This window comes from Megalobrama amblycephala, linkage group LG10 (assembly GCF_018812025.1).
Source record: "Megalobrama amblycephala isolate DHTTF-2021 linkage group LG10, ASM1881202v1, whole genome shotgun sequence".
NCBI lineage: Eukaryota > Metazoa > Chordata > Actinopteri > Cypriniformes > Xenocyprididae > Megalobrama > Megalobrama amblycephala.
This window is the reverse complement of record NC_063053.1, coordinates 11464982-11487448: the sequence shown is the minus strand read 5'-3', so window position 1 is coordinate 11487448 and position 22467 is coordinate 11464982. Positions and strand designations below refer to the sequence as shown.

Below are 22467 nucleotides of genomic sequence, written 5' to 3'. Positions count from 1 at the left end.
CAACATAACATCTCGAATAAAAATTTTATAACACAACACTACATTTTAGAAAGGTTTTATTAATTTATCTCATTACAACAAATTACATTTGGTCTTATCAGAACAAAGCAATTTATCCAGATGTTGCATTACATGTTTAGAGTCATTTAATCATTCAGTCACAAAGACAATCAAAAATGCAGAAAAAGGTCAACTATAGGTCATCTGATAATACTGGAGAGATGATTATGTTTTTTGTTAATAAGCATAAACTATTAACAAAGATACGTAATTGTTACATTCTCACTGCCATTGTAATCGACATCAATGCTACGGAGGTGGAAAAGTATTACATCATTCGTACTGCACGCAGCTCCTGTTAAACACCTTCAGTCAGTTTCACAGAAATTCACATCTAATGCCTCTGTTGACCAAATACATTTATAGAAAACTGCACTGTTTTTTTCTTAGAAGAGGACAGGCTATATGTATAAATACATTGAAATGATCTTTAGCAACAAGCTATCTGAAGGACTATACAGCATCTTCCTCAAGTACACTTCCAAATATTGAATATATTCATTAAATATTCATTCTCATTCATTGACAGGTACATTAATGGTGCTCAGACAAGATTTGGACACCTTGTTTTGCTTCAATTCATGGTTGTTAAAGTAAATCAGATTTTTAAAACAATAATTTGAACTCATACAATAAATAGATTTTTTACACATATATGAACAGTTTCTTATAAAAGAATAGTTCCCATTTTTAAGTTAATGATTAAGAAATAGACAAATGATAATAGTGGTGTGCTTCTTTAGTGATTTGAAAAAAATATAAAAAGTGACTTGATAAAAAGCCTGTTCATCAATAGCAAGGTGGGCTCAGTGAAATTGCAGATCTCAATTTCAGTTGTGATCGTGTTTTATGATGAATTGGTACTCTATCAGTGTGAAATTAGTCAGCTTGGCAATAAACTCTGGAGCACTAAATTCTCTGATCTTCTGGTAGCCCATGTGCTCATAGAGCTTCTGTGCATCCGTCTGGACCACCGAGGTATGAAGCATCACTCCTAGATAACCACGTTCACAAGCGAAGTCTGCCACCGTACGGCACAGCGCTTTGGCAATGCCTTGTCCACGGTGAGTCTTTTTAACCGACATCCGTTTCAGTTCCAGGAAGTTCTCGTCTTTCGCTGCAGGTAAACACCCTACTGTACCCACAACACGACCTTGGCTCTCTGCCACCCAGAAGCAGGCGTTAGGTGGATCCAGGTAGGTCTGCTGAATGTGGTTGAGATCTTGATCAAGGCTAGTCTGAATGTACTTAGTGAACATGTAACTTATACACTGACGGCCTGCGGCCAAAAGCAGCGTGACTGCTAGTACAGGCAAAAGGATGGACTTTGAGCTGGTCAGCAAAGCGCAAAACACACATCCCAGAATCATCTGCGCTAGGGGCTGTTTGAGAACGTGCATGCAGGAAGGTGGGATGTGCTCGCTCATACCAATAGTAAAAACCTCCTTTACTTCTTCATGATCTTCTTCTCGGTAGCGACGAATCTGCACCTCAGCCATGACCTTCAAATCAGAAATAACAACACAGAAAGCTTAAGACTGTGTATCAAATCAAATCCTATTACACCTGTCTTATCATAATCATATCTTGTAAGTAAAAAACATTTCATATATCTACATCTAGATATCGATAATTGATAAATGATGCATTTTTTTTTTTTTTTTTTTACATTAAAAACATTAGTTAAACAGCATTAAATCTAACTTTTCCAGCCTTAAGTGTTTCTATTTAGATCAAAATCATAAGAAACAGCATTATATAGTTAGTGGCACAGAAACTCACAAATTACTCGGTCACGCGAATGCCTTGATCCTGATAAGACGAGATTTCCAGGTTACTGACCTTTACTCGATGACTACCAGCGAGGACATATATAAAGCATTTATGTGTTTACGGAAGTGTTCCGAGAGCTTTACACTATCATTTGCAATGAATATTAACTGTAACAACATGCAATTAAATTATGTGAATCCAGAGCGACGTTCCTTCTGGAGTTTGATATTTTTATATACAAATAATCTAGACAAACCTGTACTGTAAATGATCCTGTTGTGCTGAAACTAACGCTTTACTTTGTTCCAATGGTTCTTCTTCTCTTTTGATGGCAGCTTTAGAAGGAGCACTACCGCCATCTACTTGAGAGAAGGAATTATAAGGACGATGCATTTGGAAGACCTGGTTGAGACAAGTGGAAGAGTCATTCTTTCTTTCTTTCTTTCTTTCCTTCTTTCTTTCTTAGGATATTAGCTTAAATATGTAGGCTATTTTAAATGTATAGCCTAAGGGAATTTAATAGTAATATTATATAATCCTATATGTATATTTGTTGTGAGTTGTATATGTTTGTACACATTTTCTAGATTTTCTGTATGCAATAAATAAATAGAATAAATAATAATAATAATAATAATAATAATAAACTGGTTTCAATAAAAGCCGTAGTCTTTTCTAAGCCGTTTATAGTCAGCTAGCGGACCTCGTTGAAACCACATTCATGGTTGGTTAGTTTACGTTACCTGTTTCCTCTTTCCAAGTCGAGGTCAGTCTTCCGATGCTTGACTGAGGAAATAAATAGGGTTTAATTAAGTAACGTTAAAAGAACAAGAGGTTCTAATTTTATCAAACTGGCTCAGTCTCGCACTTTCTGATGGCTTTGTGGACAGTGTTCTAACCTCTGGTAATCTCCCCCATGAGATACTAAAAATGCAAAAATTTAACATTTAAATTGATCTAAACTGGTAAACTTTATATCCGTAAATCAACTCCGATGAACTGTAATAAAGTGCTCTCACCTTCATTACTGCCATATCCAGTATCACTCTGGAGGCTGTAAGCTGGATCATGAACAGTGATGTACAGTGTACAGTTTGTACTGATCTATCCTTGAGAAACAACTTTTTAGTACAACCTCTGTTTTGTATTGTCCCTTTGTATTGACATTCGTTCACAAAGCAGTCCAATGTGAATTGATTTGTGCATACATAAACGAATATCTGTAGAGTTGAGGGAGCATTTTCTTCAAAAACAAAATGAATCCACCTCGTCTTCAGCGGCTCAGATTTCGGGAGTAAATGGAGAGAGCTGTGGATTAATCCATCCAGCTACAAAACACCTAAAACGCTTGGAATATGTTCTCATCAGTGAAGCAATGGCGGACTGTGTACAACTCGCTGTGAACTCACTCAGGGCGGTTCTATGTTAAAACGGCAGTGTCTGTCAACATTCGTGGGCGGGGCCTGTGGCTAATGTGATGTCACATTGCCAGGAACCTGCAAATGGCTTGTTCTGAGACATTGTTTATTAATGAATTTTACTGAATTCATCTGAGGGCGATGTCAGCTCTTGTATTAATAGTGCAAAAAAAGCTGCTTGGACTGAAGAGTTCAAGGTGATAGGCCTAGTCTAGTCTAAATGCATACAATTATTTACACTTATTAATGTGTTTATACTTCTTGGCAGTTTCAGAAAAATCTATAATTAGTTTCATGATTATGAACAGAAATTAGGGTACCATGGCAAACCAAATAAATAGAAAATCAATTGATTGGTTCAAACACGCATTACTAGTGGCGCCTGGTTCACTCCATATAATAGCCAATAAGCAGCGTTCTGTCTTAGCACGGTATCAAAGAAAGGGTAATGAATCGGTTGACATGTTTTCTTCGCCAACCAGTCGCTCTTTTTGCAGACGAATCACGTAGTTCTTCTCGCTGACCAATAGGATGGATTCAGGCCATATATATATATATATATATATATATATATGTGTGAGAGATGCGTATTCCACATTAACTAAATCTTTTAGTTTTGTACATTCTGAGACTGGCAAAGGTTTTGTTTTGTTTTTTTTTACAATATGCAGTGTGCAATATGCAATTTCCAAATAGGCAAATAAATTAGCCCCATTTGATCTCAATTGCATCATTTTCTTTGCCGGCTTTTGATAATGTTGCTTATAGGTCGTACTATACAAACAAACAAACACTGTCCATACATGACATATTACACACACACCCTGATGATTAATTTCACATGGCATGGGTGGCATTTTTGGGAACACCTCCATGCCTCTTACATGCACGTGATCTTACATACTCTTCTTCATCTCTGGCTGGTGTAGATTACAGACATTCAGAGTTTGTCACAGTCATAATGGCTCCTCAGTATGCCCCCAGTCTCCGCTCAAGACTTCCTCTTGTGGCCTTCCTGCTGGAAACCATCTTTATACTATTGTTTGTCTTTTTTGTGAAAATAGAGCAGCATGAGCAGATTGACAGAAACTATGACAGTAAGCTTTTCATCCGCTCATATGCAGGTTAGTAAGCCTGATTTACATTAAAGCTGTGTTATGAATCTTTTAAGGGTTCAAACTTGCATCCATTGTTCTTAAGGATAAACCTAAGGTTATTTATGAATACAACATCAAATCATATAAACTTTTGTAAACCTATGTGTTCATATATTAACGCATGCTAATGCAACAAAAGACTAGTCATATATTCAGCTCAGTAATTACTTCCTGGGCTTTTTTAGTAACTTAAACACATCAAAAACTACTTGCAAAGTTCATATGCATATGAACATACTTAAAATGAATGATTTTACTTTGTTTTGTTTGTAAATGTGTGCCATGTTGCCGTTGGGGTGTGGAGCCACAACATCTCTGGTTTTAGATGATAAGAAGTATTTCTCTACCACAAGCAATATAAAACACTGACCGCCAAGTGTTTCAAGTTTTTATTCCCATATTGCTTTTCATAAAAATTACAAATATTGGAAGTGCAATATTTTTCTACAGAATTCCAAGATATTCATGTGATGATATTCATGGGGTTTGGATTCCTGGCCACGTTCCTTGTACGATATGGTTTCAGTGGATCAGGGTTTAATGTGCTGTTAGCAGCCATAGCCATCCAGTGGGCCGTCATGATGAATGGCTTCCTGCTGCCACAACGTCACTACAGAAGAGAGATACACATCAGTATGAAGAGGTACATACATTACAGGTCTTAGCTGATGCTTTCTTACAAAAGCAACCCATAATGTGTAAATGTTAAAGGAATAGTTTACCCAAAAATAATTTACTCTCCCTCAAGCCATCAGGTGTATATGACTTTCTTCTTTCAGCGAACACACTCAGAGTTATATTAAATAATATCCCTGCTCTTCCCAGCTTTGTAACAGCATTGAATAGTGTTTTTGAAGCTCCAAAAAGCGCATCCATCCCTCATAAAAGTAATCCACATGACTCCGGTGGGTTAATAAATGCCTTCTGAAGCAAAGTGATGCATTTTTAAGAAAAATATCCATATTTAAAACTTTTTAAACTATAATCACTGGCTTCTGGGAATGGCCATTCGCGCGTTCACAAGAGAGTCAAGTTCCAATGGGAGGGTGACCTCTGACCCGATGCATGATGTATGACATACCGTAGCGCAAGCTTAGGTAACAATAAATGCCTATCTAGTGAATACGTGTACTGCCGTTGCCGGAAGCCAGTAATTATATTTTATATGGATTATGGATATGTTTCTTTAAAAAACCCATTGCTTTGCATCATAATCTTAACTCACTGGAGTTGTGTGGATTACTTTTATGAAGGATGGATGCACTTTTTGGAGCTTCAAAAACTTGGGCACTATTCAATAAACTGGGAAGAGCTGGGATATTATTTAATATAACTCTGACTTTGAGTTTGGCTGAAAGAAGAAAGTGATATACACCTGATGGCTTGAGGGTGAGAAAATTATGGGATAATTTTTTGGGTAAACTATTCCTTTAATGGCAATTACCATGAAGACACTGACAGCTGAGTAAGCCATTCAATTTAATATGAAACATTATCATTTAAAAAAATTCCAAACGTTTGCTTTGGTACATTGACACTGAAAAATGAATGAATTTGTTCTTCATAATCATGACAAGGGCTTATCTTTACTTTTGTCATAATTTTTTTTTTAAAAACGTTTTTTCCTCATGTAGTGTGATTGAGGCAGAGCTCTGTGCAGCATCCGCTCTGGTTGCAATGGGAGCGGTCCATGGGAAGACAAATCCTGTCCAGCTTTTACTAATGGCTCTGGTGGAGGTCACTGGATTTGTGATCAATCAGTGGATCCTGCGAACCCTGCTCCATGTAAGAGAAGTAGCCTATTACCTTCCCTGATAAAACTGATCACTATCCTATACCCTCATCTTAAGGTACTTTGCAAGCCAATTTCAATACAGAAGAATGATTTCAATGAAGAATGATTCATTCAGTTGAATCATTTTGATGTCATTTATCGGTCTGTGCAGCGCTGCTTCAAGTCGAACAAGCCTAGTTATTTGTTTGTTCCCGAATGAATTATTCCTGAATCAGTGGATCCTGAAAATACCCACTATTACATTCCCAGATATACATTTTCAAAATTTCCCATATCCTAATCTCTAGGTACATTGCAAGCCAATTTCAATTAAGAAATCTAATATAAAAAATGCCTCATTATATAAAAACTGTTCGGCCAATGTTTTCTGCTATATCTTGCAAACAGACAATTTTTTAGAATTTTTTTATTGCATAGCACTAAAAATGTATTATTAAAATGTGATATTGTTGGGAATATCATTGACAAAAATAGTTAATAGATTAATCATTAATAAAAAAAATAATAAGATTTGCATATAAATTGCATAAGTAAGCAGTCTCTATTTAAAATGTCAGGAAATTTCAGTAAAACCAGCTTGCAAAACAGTGATATCAGTGAATTACTGTCTGAATAGGCTACTTTTGAAAGACATTCTACTGTACTAAGAATGAACATACTATTTTATTCAGACAGACTGAGTATTTTCATACTGTACTAAGGCAATGATTGAAACGGTGCTCATGTTTCAGGCAGATCCACTGTACAGCATCATGCTGCTCCATATCTTCGGAGCCCTTTTTGGTGTGATGGTGTCATGGGTGCTGCACAGAGAGGGAATCAATCCAAAACATGAGAAAGAGAAAACTGACCGTAACACTGGTTTATTCGCAATGCTTGGTGAGTACAATAACCAGTTATCTCTCAAACTCAGAAAATACCTCAACGCTCTAAGCCAGTACTACCTTGGTTTCAGACCATAACCATGACAGCACATCAGATGATTTAGTGAGCTTTAATGTTAACCAAGTGAATATTTAATAGCACCTGTGCTTATTTCATACATAATATTATATTCTAATTTACTGCTTTAAATCACTCCATCGGATGACATTTTCATTCTTTCAGCAAAGCAAAAAGCATTGTGAGTTTTATAGGTCAGTATCCCTCACAAAAGGGTGTTATGGCCACAGATTATTTACAATTTGTGTGATGCAGGCCTATAATAATGATTGAGCTATTTTAAACATAAATGAAATGATGATTTAGTGAGTCATTTGTCGCCACCTGCTGGTGTAATCTGCAGAAAGAGTCACTGAAAATTCCCAGACTGTCTGGAACAAAGAAAGACGAATGGATTGATTAATACAACCAGTGAATAGTCCCAGTGCTGCTGGACTGTTATATCAGCTCTTTTGAACGACGCTCACCCAATCAGATTCGAGGAACGAAGTGCAATTATTTTATATCTATATTTTAATTAAATTATGCACAGGGAACTTCCTCCCTTTCTCTCTTTCTCACAGGAACATTGTTTCTGTGGATGTTCTGGCCCAGTTTTAACTCGGCACTGGTGTATCACAGGTGGGAGAGGGAACTGAAGCTCACTGTGATATATGGGACTTATCTGTCTCTGGCCGTCAGTGCTGTCATGGCGATATCCGTTTCTATGCTCACCAACTCCAAAGGAAAGATGAACATGGTGAGCGGCTGTAGGAACAAGATTCACACAGAGCACCTCCCTCACAGAGTTGAAGACAATCATATTATAATATAATACTCTGAAATCTGTCATATTATGAAAGGAAAATGCGTTGTGAACTTGATTTTGTTAGGATTCAGGAATGTCAACCTTTGTTTGTTTGTTTGTTTTTGATAATGGATACATCATGAAGAGTAATGTTTCACTGGTGTTCACTGCACAGGTTCATATCCAGAGCTCTGCCCTGTCTGGTGGTGTTGCCATTGGAGTTGCCATGACAGCAGTCCACACTCCGTGGATTGCAATGACGATTGGCTTCTTTGCCTCTCTCTTATCAGCCCTGGGATTCCGGTATATGAAGGTGAAGTCAACCACAAAATGTTCTTATTTTATTTACTCAAATTTTCTTGATTTCTTGATATAATGCTTTATGCAATTCTTTTTTATTGACCACAAAAAGAGAATAAAAAAGTCCCGCTCGCGCTCGTCCATATAATGGCAGTGAATCAAGCTTTTTTTTCTTTTTTTTTTAAAAAGATGCAAATATATCACAGTATGATCCCTTATTCCCTTGCCGTATATTCTAACTGTCCTGGGGGTATACAATAAGGTTTGGTGAAAAACAAACCGACATTTAAAGGGTTAGTTCAGCCAAAAATGAAAATAATGTCATTTATAACTCACGCTCATGCCGTTCCACAGCCGTTAATCTTCGGAACGCAAATTAAGATATTTTTGTTGAACTCCGATGGCTCGAGGCCTGCATAGCCTGCAATGATATTTCCTCTCTCAAGATCCATAAAGGTACTAAAAACATATTTAAATTAGTTCATGTGAGTACAGTGGTTCAATATTAATATTATAAAGCGACGAGAATATTTTTTGTGCACCAAAAAAACCCAAAACAAAATAACGACTGGCCGATTTCAAAACACTGTTTCAGGAAGCCTTGGAGCGTTATGAATCCAAAGTCACGTGATTTCAGCAGTTTGGCGGTTTGACACGCGATCCGAATTATGATTCGACACAAAAGATTCATAACGCTCCAAAGCTTCCTGAAGCAGTGTTTTGAAATCGGCCATCACAATAAGTCGTTATTTTGTTTTTTTGGCGCACCAAAAATATTCTTGTCGCTTTATAATAGTAATATTGAACCTCTGTACTCGCATGAACTGATTTAAATATATTTTTTAGTACATTAATGGCTCTTAAGAGAGGAAATGTCATTGCTGGCCATACAGGCCTCACTGAGCCATTGGATTTCAACAAAAATATCTTAATTTGTGTTCCGAAGATGAACGAAGGTCTTACAGGTGTGGAAGTGGAATGACATGAGGGTGAGTAATAAATGACATTATTTTTATTTTGGGGTGAACTAACCCTTTAATGTATTCTATAAGGAAATTTTTGACCCTGGCCTTTGAGCTTCTCTGGATGGCTGGATGACGTGCTCTTTTAGTGTTGCAGTACACTCCATGTTGCCCAGAAAATGTCCACAAGTTGTGTCAAGATTAAAGGAATAGTTTACCCAAAAATTAATATTATCCCATGATTTACTCACCCTCAAGCCATCCTAGGTGTATATGACTTTCTTCTTTCAGCCCAACACAAACAGAGTTATATTAAAAACATCTAGGCTCTACCAAGCTTTATAATGGGAGTGAATGGTTCTCTAGACTTTGAAGCCCAAAAAAGCTCATCCATCCATCATACAAGTAATCCATACAGCTCCAGGGGTTAATAAAGGCCTTCTGAAGCTACGCAGTACGTTTTTGTAAGAAAAATATCCATATTTATAACTTTGTTTATACTTTTTTTCCGACGGTGGGCTGTACACAAGTCGAGTTCCGGTGGAAAAGTGAACTCTGACCCGATGTATGACATAGGATGTAGGAGTAGCGTAAGTGAGAGTAGACGGTTCTCGCAGTTCAAACAAATAGGGCTTCTCTTATATTGAAATCCTTCGACATTTCTCTTTAAAAATTCTCATTTTAGACTTCTAATTCGTGACCGGTGTTTGGTTTTGCTCTATCCTCTGCGCTTCCATTAGTTTGTTGTTAGGCAAAATTTGTAAATAAAGCTAGAAAAGGTTTTGATTTCAGGCTGTACGACAAATAACGCGACTATTTCAAAGGGGTATGATGATTTTCTATAGGCACTGTATTTCACTGAATGTCAGGAATGATTCTTTGTTTTTCTCTTTCATTCAGGATCACATGCTGTTTGCTTTTGAGTGTCATGACACCTGCGGCATCATCAACGTGCACGCCATTCCAGGAATTCTGGGATGGTTCGCTAATTTAATTCTACGGCTGGCCAGTAGTGAAAGCACAATGTAAAATGATTTTAACTTTTATTCAGTCATATTATGTGTATCTCCATAAAATGGCATTAAATAAAACATAACAGTAAATTGTTTGTTAAGCTAAAGCAATGATCACAGACATAAAACGTGAGCTTTAGATGTTTTTCTGACCTTTTAATGTTGACTGTGTTGTATTTGTGTTCTCAGAGCTGTGCGGTTTGCTGTGCATCACATCTGTGTTCTCCTCATAACAGTGTGCATGAGTCTGGTGATGGGCACAGCTACAGGTAAACCACTGATGAAGATCATTAGACAGACATATCTCATTTCCTTGTGTTATGAATAAACTAAGATCAGCACAGAAAGCTCCTTTGGCTGTTTTAAACAGTTTTACCATTGCATATATTGATATGCATTTTTGTCTGAGCGCTAATTTGTATTCGATTCAGATTCTTTCTAAGAAGGAAAAGAAAAGATAACACCGGTAGTCCACTTTAGACATTCAAATAACTATACAGTGCTCAGCGTTAATGAGTACACCCCCTTTGAAAAGTAACATTTTAAACAATATCTCAATGAACACAAAAACAATTTCCAAAATGTTGACAAGACTAAGTTTAATATAACATCTGTTTAACTTCTAACATGAAAGGAAGGTTAATATTATAACTTAGATTACACATTTTTCAGTTTTACTCAAATTAGGGTGATGCAAAAATGAGTACACCCCACAACAAAAACTACTACATCTAGTACTGCGAATGGCCTCCATGATTTTTAATGACAGCACCAAGCCTTGTAGGCATGGAATGAACAAGTTGGTGACATTTTGCAACATCTGTCTTTTTCCATTCGTCAAGAATGACCTCTTTTAGAGACTGGATGCTAGACGGAGAGTGACACTTAAAGGTGCCCTAGAAATAAAAATTTAATTTACCTTGGCATAGTTGAATAACAAGAGTTCAGTACATGGAAATGACATACAGTGAGTCTCAAACACCATTGTTTCCTCCTTCTTATATAAATCTCATTTGTTTAAAAGATCTCCGAAGAACAGGCGAATCTCAACATAACACCGACTGTTACGTAACAGTCAGGATCATTAATATGTACGCCCCCAATATTTGCATATGCCAGCTCATGTTCAAGGCATTACATAAGGGCAGCCAGTAACGTCTGGATCTGTGCACAGCTGAATCATCAGACTAGGTAAGCAAGCAAGGACAATAGCGAAAAATGGCAGATGGAGTGAAAATAACGGACATGATCCATGATATCATGATATTTTTAGTGATATTTGTAAATTGTCTTTCTAAATGTTTCGTTAGCATGTTGCTAATGTACTGTTTAATGTGGTTAAAGTTACCATCGTTTGTTACTGTATTCACGGAGACAAGACTGTCGTTATTGTCATTTTTGAAACACTTGCAGTCTGTATAATTCATAAACACAACTTCATCCTTTATAAATCTCTCCAACAGTGTGTAATGTTAGCTTTAGCCACGGAGCACCATCAAACTCATTCAGAATCAAATGTAAACATCCAAATAAATATCATACTTACGCGATTAGACATGCTGCATGACGAACACTTTGTAAAGATCCATTTTGAGGGTTATATTAGCTGTGTGAACTTTGTTTATGCTGTTTAAGGCAGTCGTGAGCTCCGGGGGCGGAGAGCATGAGAATTTAAAGGGGCCACGCAGCCTGAAATGGCAAATAGTTAATGATGCCCCAAAATAGGCAGTTAAAAAAATGAATTAAAAAAAATCTATGGGGTATTTGGAGCTGAAACTTCACAGACACATTCAGGGGACACCTTAGACTTATATTACATCTTTTAAAAAGACGTTCTACGGCACCTTTAACTTGACTCTTCAGAATTCCCCATAGATGTTCGACTGGGTTCAGATCAGGAGCCACTGAATCACTTTCACCCTGTTCTTCTTCAGAAATCCAACAGTGGCCTTAGATGTGTGTTTAGGATCATTGTCATGTTGGAAAAGTGCACGATGACCAAGGGCACGGAGTGATGGTAGCATCTTCTCTTTCAGTATAGAGCAGTACATCTGTGAATTCATGATGCCATCAATGAAATGCAGCTCCCTGACACCAGCAGCACTCATGCAGCCCCACATAAGGACACTGCCACCACCATGTTTCACTGTACGCACCATGCATTTTTCTTTGTATTCCTCACCTTTGCGACGCCATACAGTTTTGAAGCCATCAGTTCCAAAAACATTCATCTTGCTCTCATCACTCCAGAGTATAGAGTCCCAGTAGTGTTCATCTTTGTCAGCATGGGCCCTGGCAAACTCTAAGTGGGCTTTTTTGTGCCTGGGATTTAGGAGAGGCTTCTTTCATGAACGGCACCGATGCATGCCATTCCTCTGCAGTGTTCGCCATATTGTGTCACGGGAAATAGTCACTCCAGTTTGGCTTTCTACTTCTTTAGATAACTGCAGTGAACTTGCATGCTGATTTTCTTCAACCCTTCTCATCAGAAGACGCTCCTGTCAAGGTGTTAACTTCCATGGATGACCTGGACATCTCTGTGAGATGGTTGCAGTTCCATCTTTTTAAAATGTTTGTACTACTTTTGCTACAGTATTCTGACTGATAAGTAAAGCTTTGCTGTTCTTCTTGTAGCCTTCACCTTTCTGGTGTAAAGAAATTATTTTCTTTCTCAGATCTTGTGACATTTCTTTTCCATGTAGTGCCATTGCTGACAGCATGAAATGGGAAGGGGTTTTAACACCCTTTTATAGTCAACTGTCTGCTGGACTTCTGTGTAATGAATAATAGACTCACCTGTGGTTGAATTCTTGTTAAATTAGACATTTGTAGTCTAAAATTTAGCTTTGCTCCAGAGACTTTCAGTGGGGTGTACTCATTTTTGCATCACCCTAATTTGAGTAAAACTGAAAATTTTGGTCTCTAAGATATATAATTAACTTTACTTTCATGTTATAAGTTAAACAGATGTTATATAAAACTTAGTCTTGTCAACATTTTGGAAATTGTTTTTGTGTTCATTGAGATATTGTTTAAAATGTTACTTTTCAAAGGGAGTGTACTCATTTACGCTGAGCACTGTAAGTAACTTTGCAAATACATGTCAAGTACCAGACATTAAAATATTAGTAGACTGTCTGTTTAATATCTGCTAACACTTTATTTTGATGCTCCCCAACAGACATTTTACTTTGCAAGCAGTCAATTTATTCTACTAACCTGAAGCAGAACCTACCAGTCTACTAATACTCTAATGAGAGTTAGTTGACATGTAGTTGCAAAGTTACCTACAGTTAGTAGAATGTCTAAAGTGGGCCATCGCCCTGACCAATTAGTTTTGTGTTTTGGTTTACTGAGGCAGACTAAACATACAACTAAAATTAAAATTTGCAGGACTTTTCCTTAAATGGAGTTTCTGGAGACCCCAGCAAGACAGAAAATGCTTCGATGACCAGGCATTCTGGGAGGTGAATGGTTTTGTTTATTCATATTAATTTATATATGGTGTCTACCATTGCTAAATGCCAGTCCTTACTCTCACTGTGTTTGCATTCATCTTTTATCATTTAAAGTGGAATTAATGACATTATACATATTTAAAAAAAAAAAATAAAATAAAATAATAAACCTTAACTTATATTTCCAAACATGTTTATGGTTGCTAATTATGTATTTCTTCCTCTTGTAGTTTCCAAATTTGGTGGTAAAGAAATGAAGAACTTGTGGACACACCGAAAAGAGAACTCCAGGCATAAATGCATGAATGCAGTTAGCACAAATGTGTGTGTTTGAGAAGTCAGAGGTTGCTTAAGTAAACAATTTACGATATAAAATGTCCATGAATGGAAATCAGTATGCTTTCTAACTGAAAAAAAATCATACAAAACAACAACGGCAAAGAAATGTCCAAGCCTGTGGAAATTAAGGCTATATTAAATTACTTAAGTGGAAGCAAGACACACAGAGAATAGTTTGTTTCATGATGATGACAAATTCATAGTCATATACCACAACACCAACTAATTTAATATATAAAAAATAACCTGATGGAACACAGTACATTGACCTAGCTCATAAACCCATTATTCATCTGTATTTTGAATATATGAATATAGTGAAAGATTGAACATTTGGAAAGAAAAAACACTGGCTCTATACATATTTACAATAATTTTATTTATTTTAAACCCACAGTTGAATGAAGTTTAGCTACTTTTGTCAGAAGAGAGACATGGATTACATTAAAATGTTACATTCTTTTAGCATGTAGAAATTACAGAATCTCTAATTTGTCAGTTTATAGATGAGTCAAAATCTCTGACGTCACCTTAATTCTCCCATAACCACGGAAATAATAAGAAATTGTGCTTTTTTAAAAAACATTAACATTTTTATACAACTCCCACATGCCCAAACATAAACATAGAGAGTGAGCTTAATGCTTCATAACACAAAATATATAACCAGGGTTCCCACAGTCAAGGAAAATATGCTGTTTGTTTCTACTAGTTGCAGAGAAAAAAAAGTTGACAGTGAATGTACATGTTTCTGGTGATGCTCAGCTGTAAGAAACTAATCTTGCTCAGTGCAATCTCTGTAAAATAATTTTTAAAAATCTGTAATAATGAATGACTGGAAAAGGTGTGGGAATCCATAGAACATAATATATAAAAATCTTCCAAAAGTAAGACGTCGAATAAAAAAAACCTGTTGTAGTGATGTCAACTGACAGAAGGTTAAGCTACGACTGATGCATGAAAGTGATCCAACAGATACAAATTTGGTGGCTTATGTAAAAAAGAAAAGACTTCTATTCAAATGACAAAACAATAAAAATAGAAACAAAGTAAAGCTGAATGTTACACTCATTTTGGTTAACAAACGATTCTGCTCAAAACTCTCCCTGCTGCCGTCGCATAATATCACCTCACTATATTTTGCAAATCAATGTTTTCTTTCCTTTTGAGATTTCTTGAAAAGCCAGGCTGAAGATATCAGCTCTACTGTGCACTTTGAATCTGAGAATTATGCAATTTCAATATGTTATGTCGCCGTTATTTTATTGCATATATGTAATTTGTTATTATAAACACAGACTGCAGAGTCTGGATTTGATTTGCATTTCTCTTGTGTGCACCCACTGTGGCCACACAGGAAACAAGACAAAGAAAGGAAGAAGGAATATATTTAAGAACGCGAGTCGTCTGAGGGGTTGAAAAGGGGAGAGAAAGAAATAGCGAGTGCAAATAAGCAGCGATAAGTACAGAGGAATTGTGTTGATGGACTGTGGGATTTGATTAAAGGAAATGGAGCTTCACTGCCAGAGGTCCTCAGTTCGGCCAAACTTGAACACAAGACCACTGCAAGATTGAAGGGGAATCACAAATCAGAGCTCAATCAAAACAATCACAGTTTCGTGTTTTTTCAGAATTTGCAGAATTTTAATTTATTATAATTTTCAAGAATGCTAAATCTCAGACAATTCTCAGGAAATTACAGGCTGGGTGATAGTTCATATATTCATGATGTTCAAAATTATTTTATTGCACTTTAATGGGCCATACGGCTTCCTAAAAAGTATTCTGAAGGTCATTTTAATGCCTTGTGACTAACAGATGTTTAATACATTTTTAATTTTCAGTTTCATTCTGTTTGAATCAGTTAAATTGTGTAATCAATCACTTAAAAATATTTATTGAAGTCTCCACATGGCATTTTACATACAGTAAATTGTTTTAGTAACAATATAGGTTATACAACTAAACTATAGGTATACTATTGCACATAATTTATTAAATATCCTTCCTTGTGGTCATTTAGTGAAATAAAACATGACTATTTTAAAATGGATTTTTATAGTATTTTACATCTTGCATTAAATATTCTGAATTTATTTGGTTTATGACTATATCTGGTTTCTCCGAGTTAAAAAAACACCCTTCTGAGCAAATACATAAAAAGATACACTACCTTTAAAAAGTTATTTTTAGAGAAATTAATACTTTTATTAAGCAAGTATAGATTAAATTGATCAAAAGTGACAGTAAAGACATTTATAATGTCACAAAATATTTCTATTTCACATAAATGCTGTTGTGTTGAATTTCTATTCTGAGAAGAATCATGAAAAATAATAAGCAGCAATTGTTTTCAACATTGATAATAATAAGAAATGTTTCTTGAGCACCAAATCAGCATATTAGAATGATTTCTGAAGGATCATGTGACACTGAAGACTGGAGTAATGATGATGAAAATTTAGCTTTGCATCACAGGAATAAATTACAATATTTAACAATTTTAGAGTTTTTACTGTATTTTTGATCAAATAAAAGCAACCATGGTGAGCATTAGAGACTTCTAATTTTAAAAATGTTTTTAAAACCCCAAACCTTTGTAAAGTAGTGTATATATTGTTCAAATACTGAGGTAAAAGAAAAAAAAGGCCAATAAAAATGTTATCACCCAAACCTACAGGTAAATATATCAATCTGTTCTGATGCGAGATTCTCTCTACTCAAACTTACCCAAAGAAGATGAATGCATTTTGGAAGAAAACTGCAATACCAGGATACACTGACAGATCCTTCTTGTCTGTTCATTCATAATAAAGAACAAAAAAATAGAAAAAATTAATTAGCATCTATAAACAAACAGAAACCCAAAACATATTTTTCTATAAAAAGAAAAAACAAAGCAAAATCTCTCTTATCCTCTTACCAGTCACAACAAAACCACCAAACAGAATCCACATAGAGGCGATGAGAGATCCGAAGGCCAACATGAACCCGATGAAGAGCCAAATTCTGGCACCTACCCAGACACACATTGAAATCACCTTTCAGTCATATAGTATTACAATAACTAAAAAAACACGATGCGAATGCAGCGCTTACCAGTCTGTCCCAAGCAGCCCTCGCTGTAGCTGTCTCCCCTCACCTGGCCATTTGACACTGCGTTGATCCTGCATTCAAACAAAGTCCCTTTAAAGGCACAGTATGTAAGTTTCACCGCTAGAGGTCACTTATTATAAATTATAAAGTCGTAGCTTGATGACATTGTGAATGAGTGTGGAATCATGGGAGTTGTCATATTCACCTCCACAGCCGATGGAAATGTATTAAAGTTTTATTAGCGTTACTGTGGTATGAAGCAGGGCAGAGCTGAGAGCAGCCATCTTTGAAATGCCTCTCAGGCAGCTATTTCAGTCATGCAAGTACAGCTCTTGGGCCCTATTTTAACGATCTAAGCGCATGGTCTAAAGCACGCAGCACGCAGCACAAGTGCACTTAGGGTGTGTCCGAATCCACTTTTGCTAGTTTAACAACAAGAAAAATGGTCAGCGCGCCAGGCGCATGGTCTAAAGGGGTTGTCCCGGTTCTCTTAATGAGTAAAGGGTGTGTTTTGGGCGTAACGTGAAATAAACCAATCAGAGTCTCATCTCCCATTCGCTTTTCATTGAGCCCGCGCCATGGTGGATTTGCGAGCAGAAAAACTGAAGTCTTCTCTAGTAAGGAAATGTATCTGCTCACGCGCGAGATTAAACAGCACGAGCAGACCATCTACGGGACAAGCCGGATTCCACCGAAGCATTTTTATCTTTATGAACACAATAATAATCTTTTACATTGAAATCATTTTCTTTTTAATATTTGCAATTTTTGTGCACGGCTGTACGTCCCTGTATGTGTAATAAGCAGAGTGTACACGCGTTGTGCACCTGCATATAGGCGCATATTACTAACGTGCTCTTTAGATAAACAAAATAAATATAGCACCATTGACTTTAGACCAGGGGCCTGTACCATGAAGCTGGATTCGCTGGCTAGCCAGGTAAGTTTCCGATTAGTTTGCGCCAGTCCTGGGTTTTAGGTACCATGAAAGTAACTTGTCTTTTAGTAACTTGCGCTCCACGGCTAACCTGCTCCGGGGCAGGTTATGTTCTGGTTTAGAGATCTCAAACTGAATTTGGACCAATCAGATGTGAGCAAAGTGACACTGACACACCCAACACAATAAAGTCACTCCCCCAGTTTCTCTTCCTCCAAATTAAAGGTCATTATATAGTAAAAACAAATATTTAACGATGAAATTGTCTGATTTTAATGATAATTACTTAGAATTATTTTATGATTTATATATGATTTGTATAATTATATGATCTATATTTTTATTAATCCATTACACACACGCATGTTTAGTTTAACAGTTGTTATTAAGCATTTAGTTTCAATGCATATTAATATATATAGATCATATGTAATATAAATAAGGTGTAAATATTAAATATAACTAAATGTGACCTTGCATGTTTGAGTCCATATCACTATATATTATCAACTATATAAACTAACTTCACAACTTTCACTTGCACTGATAGAGAAAGATCATTTCTTTTATTCGTCCTCTTTCACAGACAAGTATTTTCCATTATGCGTTTAAATTCAGCAAAGGAGTTTTGAATCATGCTGGCTCTCTCACGAGAAGTGAATCAGAGTTTCTCTCTGCTGCAAGGCATGTGATTGGCTGTTCGCCACTGATGTCACGGATTCATGTGCATGTGCTCCACTGACTCAGGATCAAAGCCTGAGTTGACAGACAAAGTTAATGATCAGCATCATGGTACCAACAAAACCGTATTGGAGTGGTTTGGTTTTGTCAACTCGAAAGTAATCCTATAACCCTGAGTTTGTTCATCTACCATCATGGTACAGGCCCCAGGTTTCAGTTGGTGCAGTCGTTTTCAGTTGCCTCAAAATAGCAACAGGCCGACCACACGCCTGAACACACCTCGTTTTCAGACCAGCACGCCCATGGGTGCACGAATCCACCATGGCACCATGTGTTTGCTACTTAAACAACGTGGCGCAGGACGTGAAAATGATCCAACTGCGTTGGGCTGAAACTAGCAAAAAAACACTTGTGTTGCGCCTGGCACCGCATTGCGCCGGGTGTATGATAGGGCCCCTTATTGCTCTCAATGGGAAAACATCAAATTCTCCAAAGCTGTTCACCAAGCTTAAGATTAAATTTCATATTTGAAATTACCAATGAAATCTGACAACGCACGTGTAGTCATAAGCGCACGTCTCATAACACTTTCTCCCAATCATTGTAATATGAGTGCACCGTCTATGTATATCTAAAGTCTTTGATTGAAATCCACAGAAAGTGAAACTCAACAGGTTGTTAAACAATGCAGTCATGGTGACGGTAGTCATTGCACAACCCTGCAGTTAAATCAAGGCTAAAGAACAGGAAGAAAGATCTAGGACAGTTCAAACTATGTCACAGAGTCTGTCTGCATGGACACAATATAAACAAATGCTTTGTTCACGTCATTAGAGGAAGCACCAACAGAAAAACAGGTGTAACTCACATGAGGAAGGCTATAGTCGCTATAACCCCACAGGTATGATATGCGTGGTGGAATTCTTCCTCTTTAGGATACATTATCGCTGCATCAATGATGATCCACCAGCCTGTGAAAAACTATGTGTTCAAAGTGGGAGAAGAAAGATCATTGGTTTGGGAATCACTGGGTTTTTGAGATAAAGTGCAGAGGACACAGGATCTACTTGACGTCATCGGGAGGACGTACCAGAACTCCGGCTGCAATGGAGGCGATGGTGTTTCTCTTCTCACCCCAATCCACATTACACTCGCAATCACCACATCTGATCCCATCCAGAAACCCCGACATGCTTCTGATTTCACCTGATCATTCAAAGAAATATGGTTCTTTTGAGATATTGTGCTAGTTTTCCTAGTGAAGAGACTTACTCATATTGAGTAATGAACAGGGCCATTTAGCTTATGCTTTTATCCAAAATGAATAGCTTTGAATAACATGCATTACAGTGACAATCACGGGCAAATAAATAGATATTTTAATTGAAATAATTCCAAAACACCATCCACCACCTCTCTCTCTCTATCTGTCTAATATATATAATATAATATAATATAATATAATATAATATAATATAATATAATATAATATAATATATAAACCATGATACAGTACCATTCAAAAGCTTGGGATGAGTGAAAACATTGACTTCGGTAAAGTTGGTTTTATATTCGCACATTCGGACTTCTGATAAATTCAGACTTTCCAATAAATGTGCAATAAATTAATGTTTGCGAATTTTAAGCAGCGACATGATATTGACAACCAACGATTGTCAACTTACAACATTTTTCACAGTCGATCAAAATAGGCAAGTATTGTTTTAATGGCATATTTACTTGTGAATGTCCACTGAATGTCCAATGTAGTGTGATTAACAAGGCTATTGAATACGGATGTCCGAATGTGCGAATATAAAACCAACTTTACCCAAGTAAAACATTTATGATGTTACAAAACATTCCTTTTCAAATAAATGCTCATATTAAATAATGCTATATTAAAAGAGAAAACAGTTATTTTAAAATTGTATATATATTTATGTATAATATATTTAATATTTTTTATTTAAAGGGTAATAAAATCCACTGTTACTGCGTAAGTGCGGCGCAGCATCATTGACTGCGCACACGCAGAGCACAAATGATCATCCTGAACCAAACACAAATAGCACACAAAAGGATTTCCATTTGTCATGTTTGCGACCAAAATCTGAATATTAACACAAGCGATCTTTAAAATAATAGTTCAAAACTACGTTTCCGCTCAATTTTGGACGAAGACGTCGAGTGTTAATGCTGTAATCATGTTTGATCTCTCATGTCCGGATGATTTCTAACCCATAGTTGCTACATCACTGTTTATATAAAGTATAGCGCATAAATGAAAGCAGAGTGATAGAGAATATCTTATGGATTATCACAAGGACTCATGCTCTGTAGCGCAATAAATTCTTACCTGCACTTTTCTTGAGTTTTTCTCGTGGTTCGCAGTAAGTGGAGATATACTCCGCAGTCTTCCGTCTCAAACAGTGGCTCTGAGCCGCACATGCGCAGTGCGTTCTCCATCATCCCCAGCACATCCTATCAAACAAAATGTGCACTCACTAAAGGTTTTACATCTAAATATCTAAACAGCACTTCTGGTAAAATTACAAGAATTTTCTTTATAGAAAAGTTTTAGAAAAAGCTATTCTACATGGAGCGGGTCGCCCCCTGAAGGGCGCCTGTGTTGACATCACATGACCAGCTGTATCGCGCAATTCAATGTGTTGACTAATACCCGGTTTGGGGTATGTTACTCTAAGTAATTAATTAGTTGCTTCGATAGAGGAATTAGATTACTGTACTAATTACTCTCACTAAAAAATATTGATTTACTTATTACTATTTAGCCTCGACCAGCTGAACAAGTATATACTTGCTATACAAGTATAAACTGCTCTTTTAATTTTTCTAAATAATAATAATGATATAACGTTGCATAAACCGACCAAAGTGTTTAAAGGGAGAAGGTTATATTAAAATCATACATTTTAACATCAGATATTAAATTTTTATGTTAAATCCATTATTGTTTTATACAGAATTGTTCTATAGTCTATACAGTAATTAATGCAATTACATCTGAATTAGCTGTAATGTAAATACAGAAAAATTAAGAGCAATCCCTTACTTTTCAAGGGAAAAGTAATTAAAGTAATTAATTACTTTGTAATGAGTGACACCCAACACTAATAATACCACTTTTATAACTACTAGAGTAGTACTACTCTATAACAGTCAATGCTCAAGGTGCTTTACAAAGAATAAACATAAAAGTACATTGAAACTAAGCAAGCAAAACATTACACATAGTTAGTTGCACCGTGAAATATTTCCATTCAACAAACAGGAACAAATATCTTGATATATCTTTTAAACACAAACATATCAGAAAATGTGAAGACAATACCTATAAAGAAACCGTTTTCAAACCTGGAAAGACTGAACTAAAATTGTAAAGACTATAAAACTTCTAGTTTTTCAAACTACAGTAAATGCTTTATAACATCTGTGTTTATTTATGGTGCTTGCATTACTATTGTTTATACTTATTGTTCTGATAAAACTCCTAACTCTAAATATTAAACTTGGCCACATTGCTTGTGTGTGATAAATGACATATGCAATCACCTTTCACCTTTATTTATATAGCGCTTTTAACAATGTAGATTGTGTCAAAGCAGCTTCACAGTGATAACTGGTATATAATTTTGGCTGCACAGCAGCTCTTATAAAAAATGGTGTCATTATCCATCTTAAGTAAATTCAGTATTGATTCATTCCGATGTAAGAATCAATAGTTA

At 36.3% G+C, this 22467-nt stretch overlaps 3 protein-coding genes and 1 long non-coding RNA gene across 7 annotated transcripts; 1 reads left to right on the top strand and 3 right to left on the bottom strand.

The window, feature by feature from the left end:
• Positions 1-39: 39 nt before the first annotated feature.
• Positions 40-2180, bottom strand: nat8 (N-acetyltransferase 8). 4 transcript variants are annotated; one of them, XM_048204576.1, is made up of 3 exons: positions 2090-2155; positions 1843-1915; positions 40-1562 (listed from the first exon to the last, which is right to left on the bottom strand). In XM_048204576.1, the coding sequence occupies exon 3, from the start codon at positions 1557-1559 to the stop codon at positions 891-893; it is 669 nt and encodes a 222-aa protein (XP_048060533.1). In that variant the 5' UTR covers positions 1560-1562; positions 1843-1915; positions 2090-2155; the 3' UTR covers positions 40-890. The 4 variants fall into 4 exon arrangements, with proteins under 4 accessions (XP_048060533.1, XP_048060534.1, XP_048060532.1 ...); XM_048204577.1 differs by lacking the exon at positions 1843-1915 and having other exon boundaries at positions 2090-2180; XM_048204575.1 differs by lacking the exon at positions 2090-2155 and having other exon boundaries at positions 1843-2083.
• A 1995-nt stretch (positions 2181-4175) lies between these two features.
• On the top strand, positions 4176-15568 carry rhd (Rh blood group, D antigen). Its single transcript, XM_048204567.1, has 10 exons — positions 4176-4375; positions 4859-5051; positions 6043-6193; positions 6935-7082; positions 7709-7884; positions 8108-8245; positions 10095-10219; positions 10397-10476; positions 13601-13674; positions 13896-15568. The coding sequence occupies exons 1-10, from the start codon at positions 4213-4215 to the stop codon at positions 13920-13922; spliced, it is 1275 nt and encodes a 424-aa protein (XP_048060524.1). The 5' UTR covers positions 4176-4212; the 3' UTR covers positions 13923-15568.
• LOC125276747 lies at positions 4892-8771 on the bottom strand. Its single transcript, XR_007186736.1, has 2 exons — positions 8569-8771; positions 4892-5018 (listed from the first exon to the last, which is right to left on the bottom strand). It is a non-coding gene; the product is annotated as an uncharacterized LOC125276747 (long non-coding RNA).
• On the bottom strand, positions 14365-21233 carry tmem50a (transmembrane protein 50A). Its single transcript, XM_048204568.1, has 7 exons — positions 21078-21233; positions 19809-19924; positions 19587-19699; positions 17104-17171; positions 16928-17020; positions 16735-16801; positions 14365-15567 (listed from the first exon to the last, which is right to left on the bottom strand). The coding sequence occupies exons 2-7, from the start codon at positions 19908-19910 to the stop codon at positions 15522-15524; spliced, it is 489 nt and encodes a 162-aa protein (XP_048060525.1). The 5' UTR covers positions 19911-19924; positions 21078-21233; the 3' UTR covers positions 14365-15521.
• Between the last annotated feature and the right edge of the window lie 1234 nt (positions 21234-22467).

Excerpts from the sequence above, each read along its gene's own strand:
- nat8 (XM_048204577.1), bottom strand. The coding sequence starts at position 1,559 with ATGGCTGAGGTGCAGATTCGTCGCTACCGAGAAGAAGATCATGAAGAA.
- rhd (XM_048204567.1), top strand. The coding sequence starts at position 4,213 with ATGGCTCCTCAGTATGCCCCCAGTCTCCGCTCAAGACTTCCTCTTGTG. Across the intron at positions 10,477-13,600 it reads GGTGATGGGCACAGCTACAG|GACTTTTCCTTAAATGGAGT; the intron begins GTAAACCACTGA and ends TAAAATTTGCAG. Across the intron at positions 13,675-13,895 it reads ATGACCAGGCATTCTGGGAG|TTTCCAAATTTGGTGGTAAA; the intron begins GTGAATGGTTTT and ends TTCCTCTTGTAG.
- tmem50a (XM_048204568.1), bottom strand. The coding sequence starts at position 19,910 with ATGTCGGGGTTTCTGGATGGGATCAGATGTGGTGATTGCGAGTGTAAT. Across the intron at positions 19,700-19,808 it reads CCATTGCAGCCGGAGTTCTG|TTTTTCACAGGCTGGTGGAT; the intron begins GTACGTCCTCCC and ends TTGAACACATAG. Across the intron at positions 17,172-19,586 it reads GCGACTATAGCCTTCCTCAT|GATCAACGCAGTGTCAAATG; the intron begins GTGAGTTACACC and ends GTTTGAATGCAG.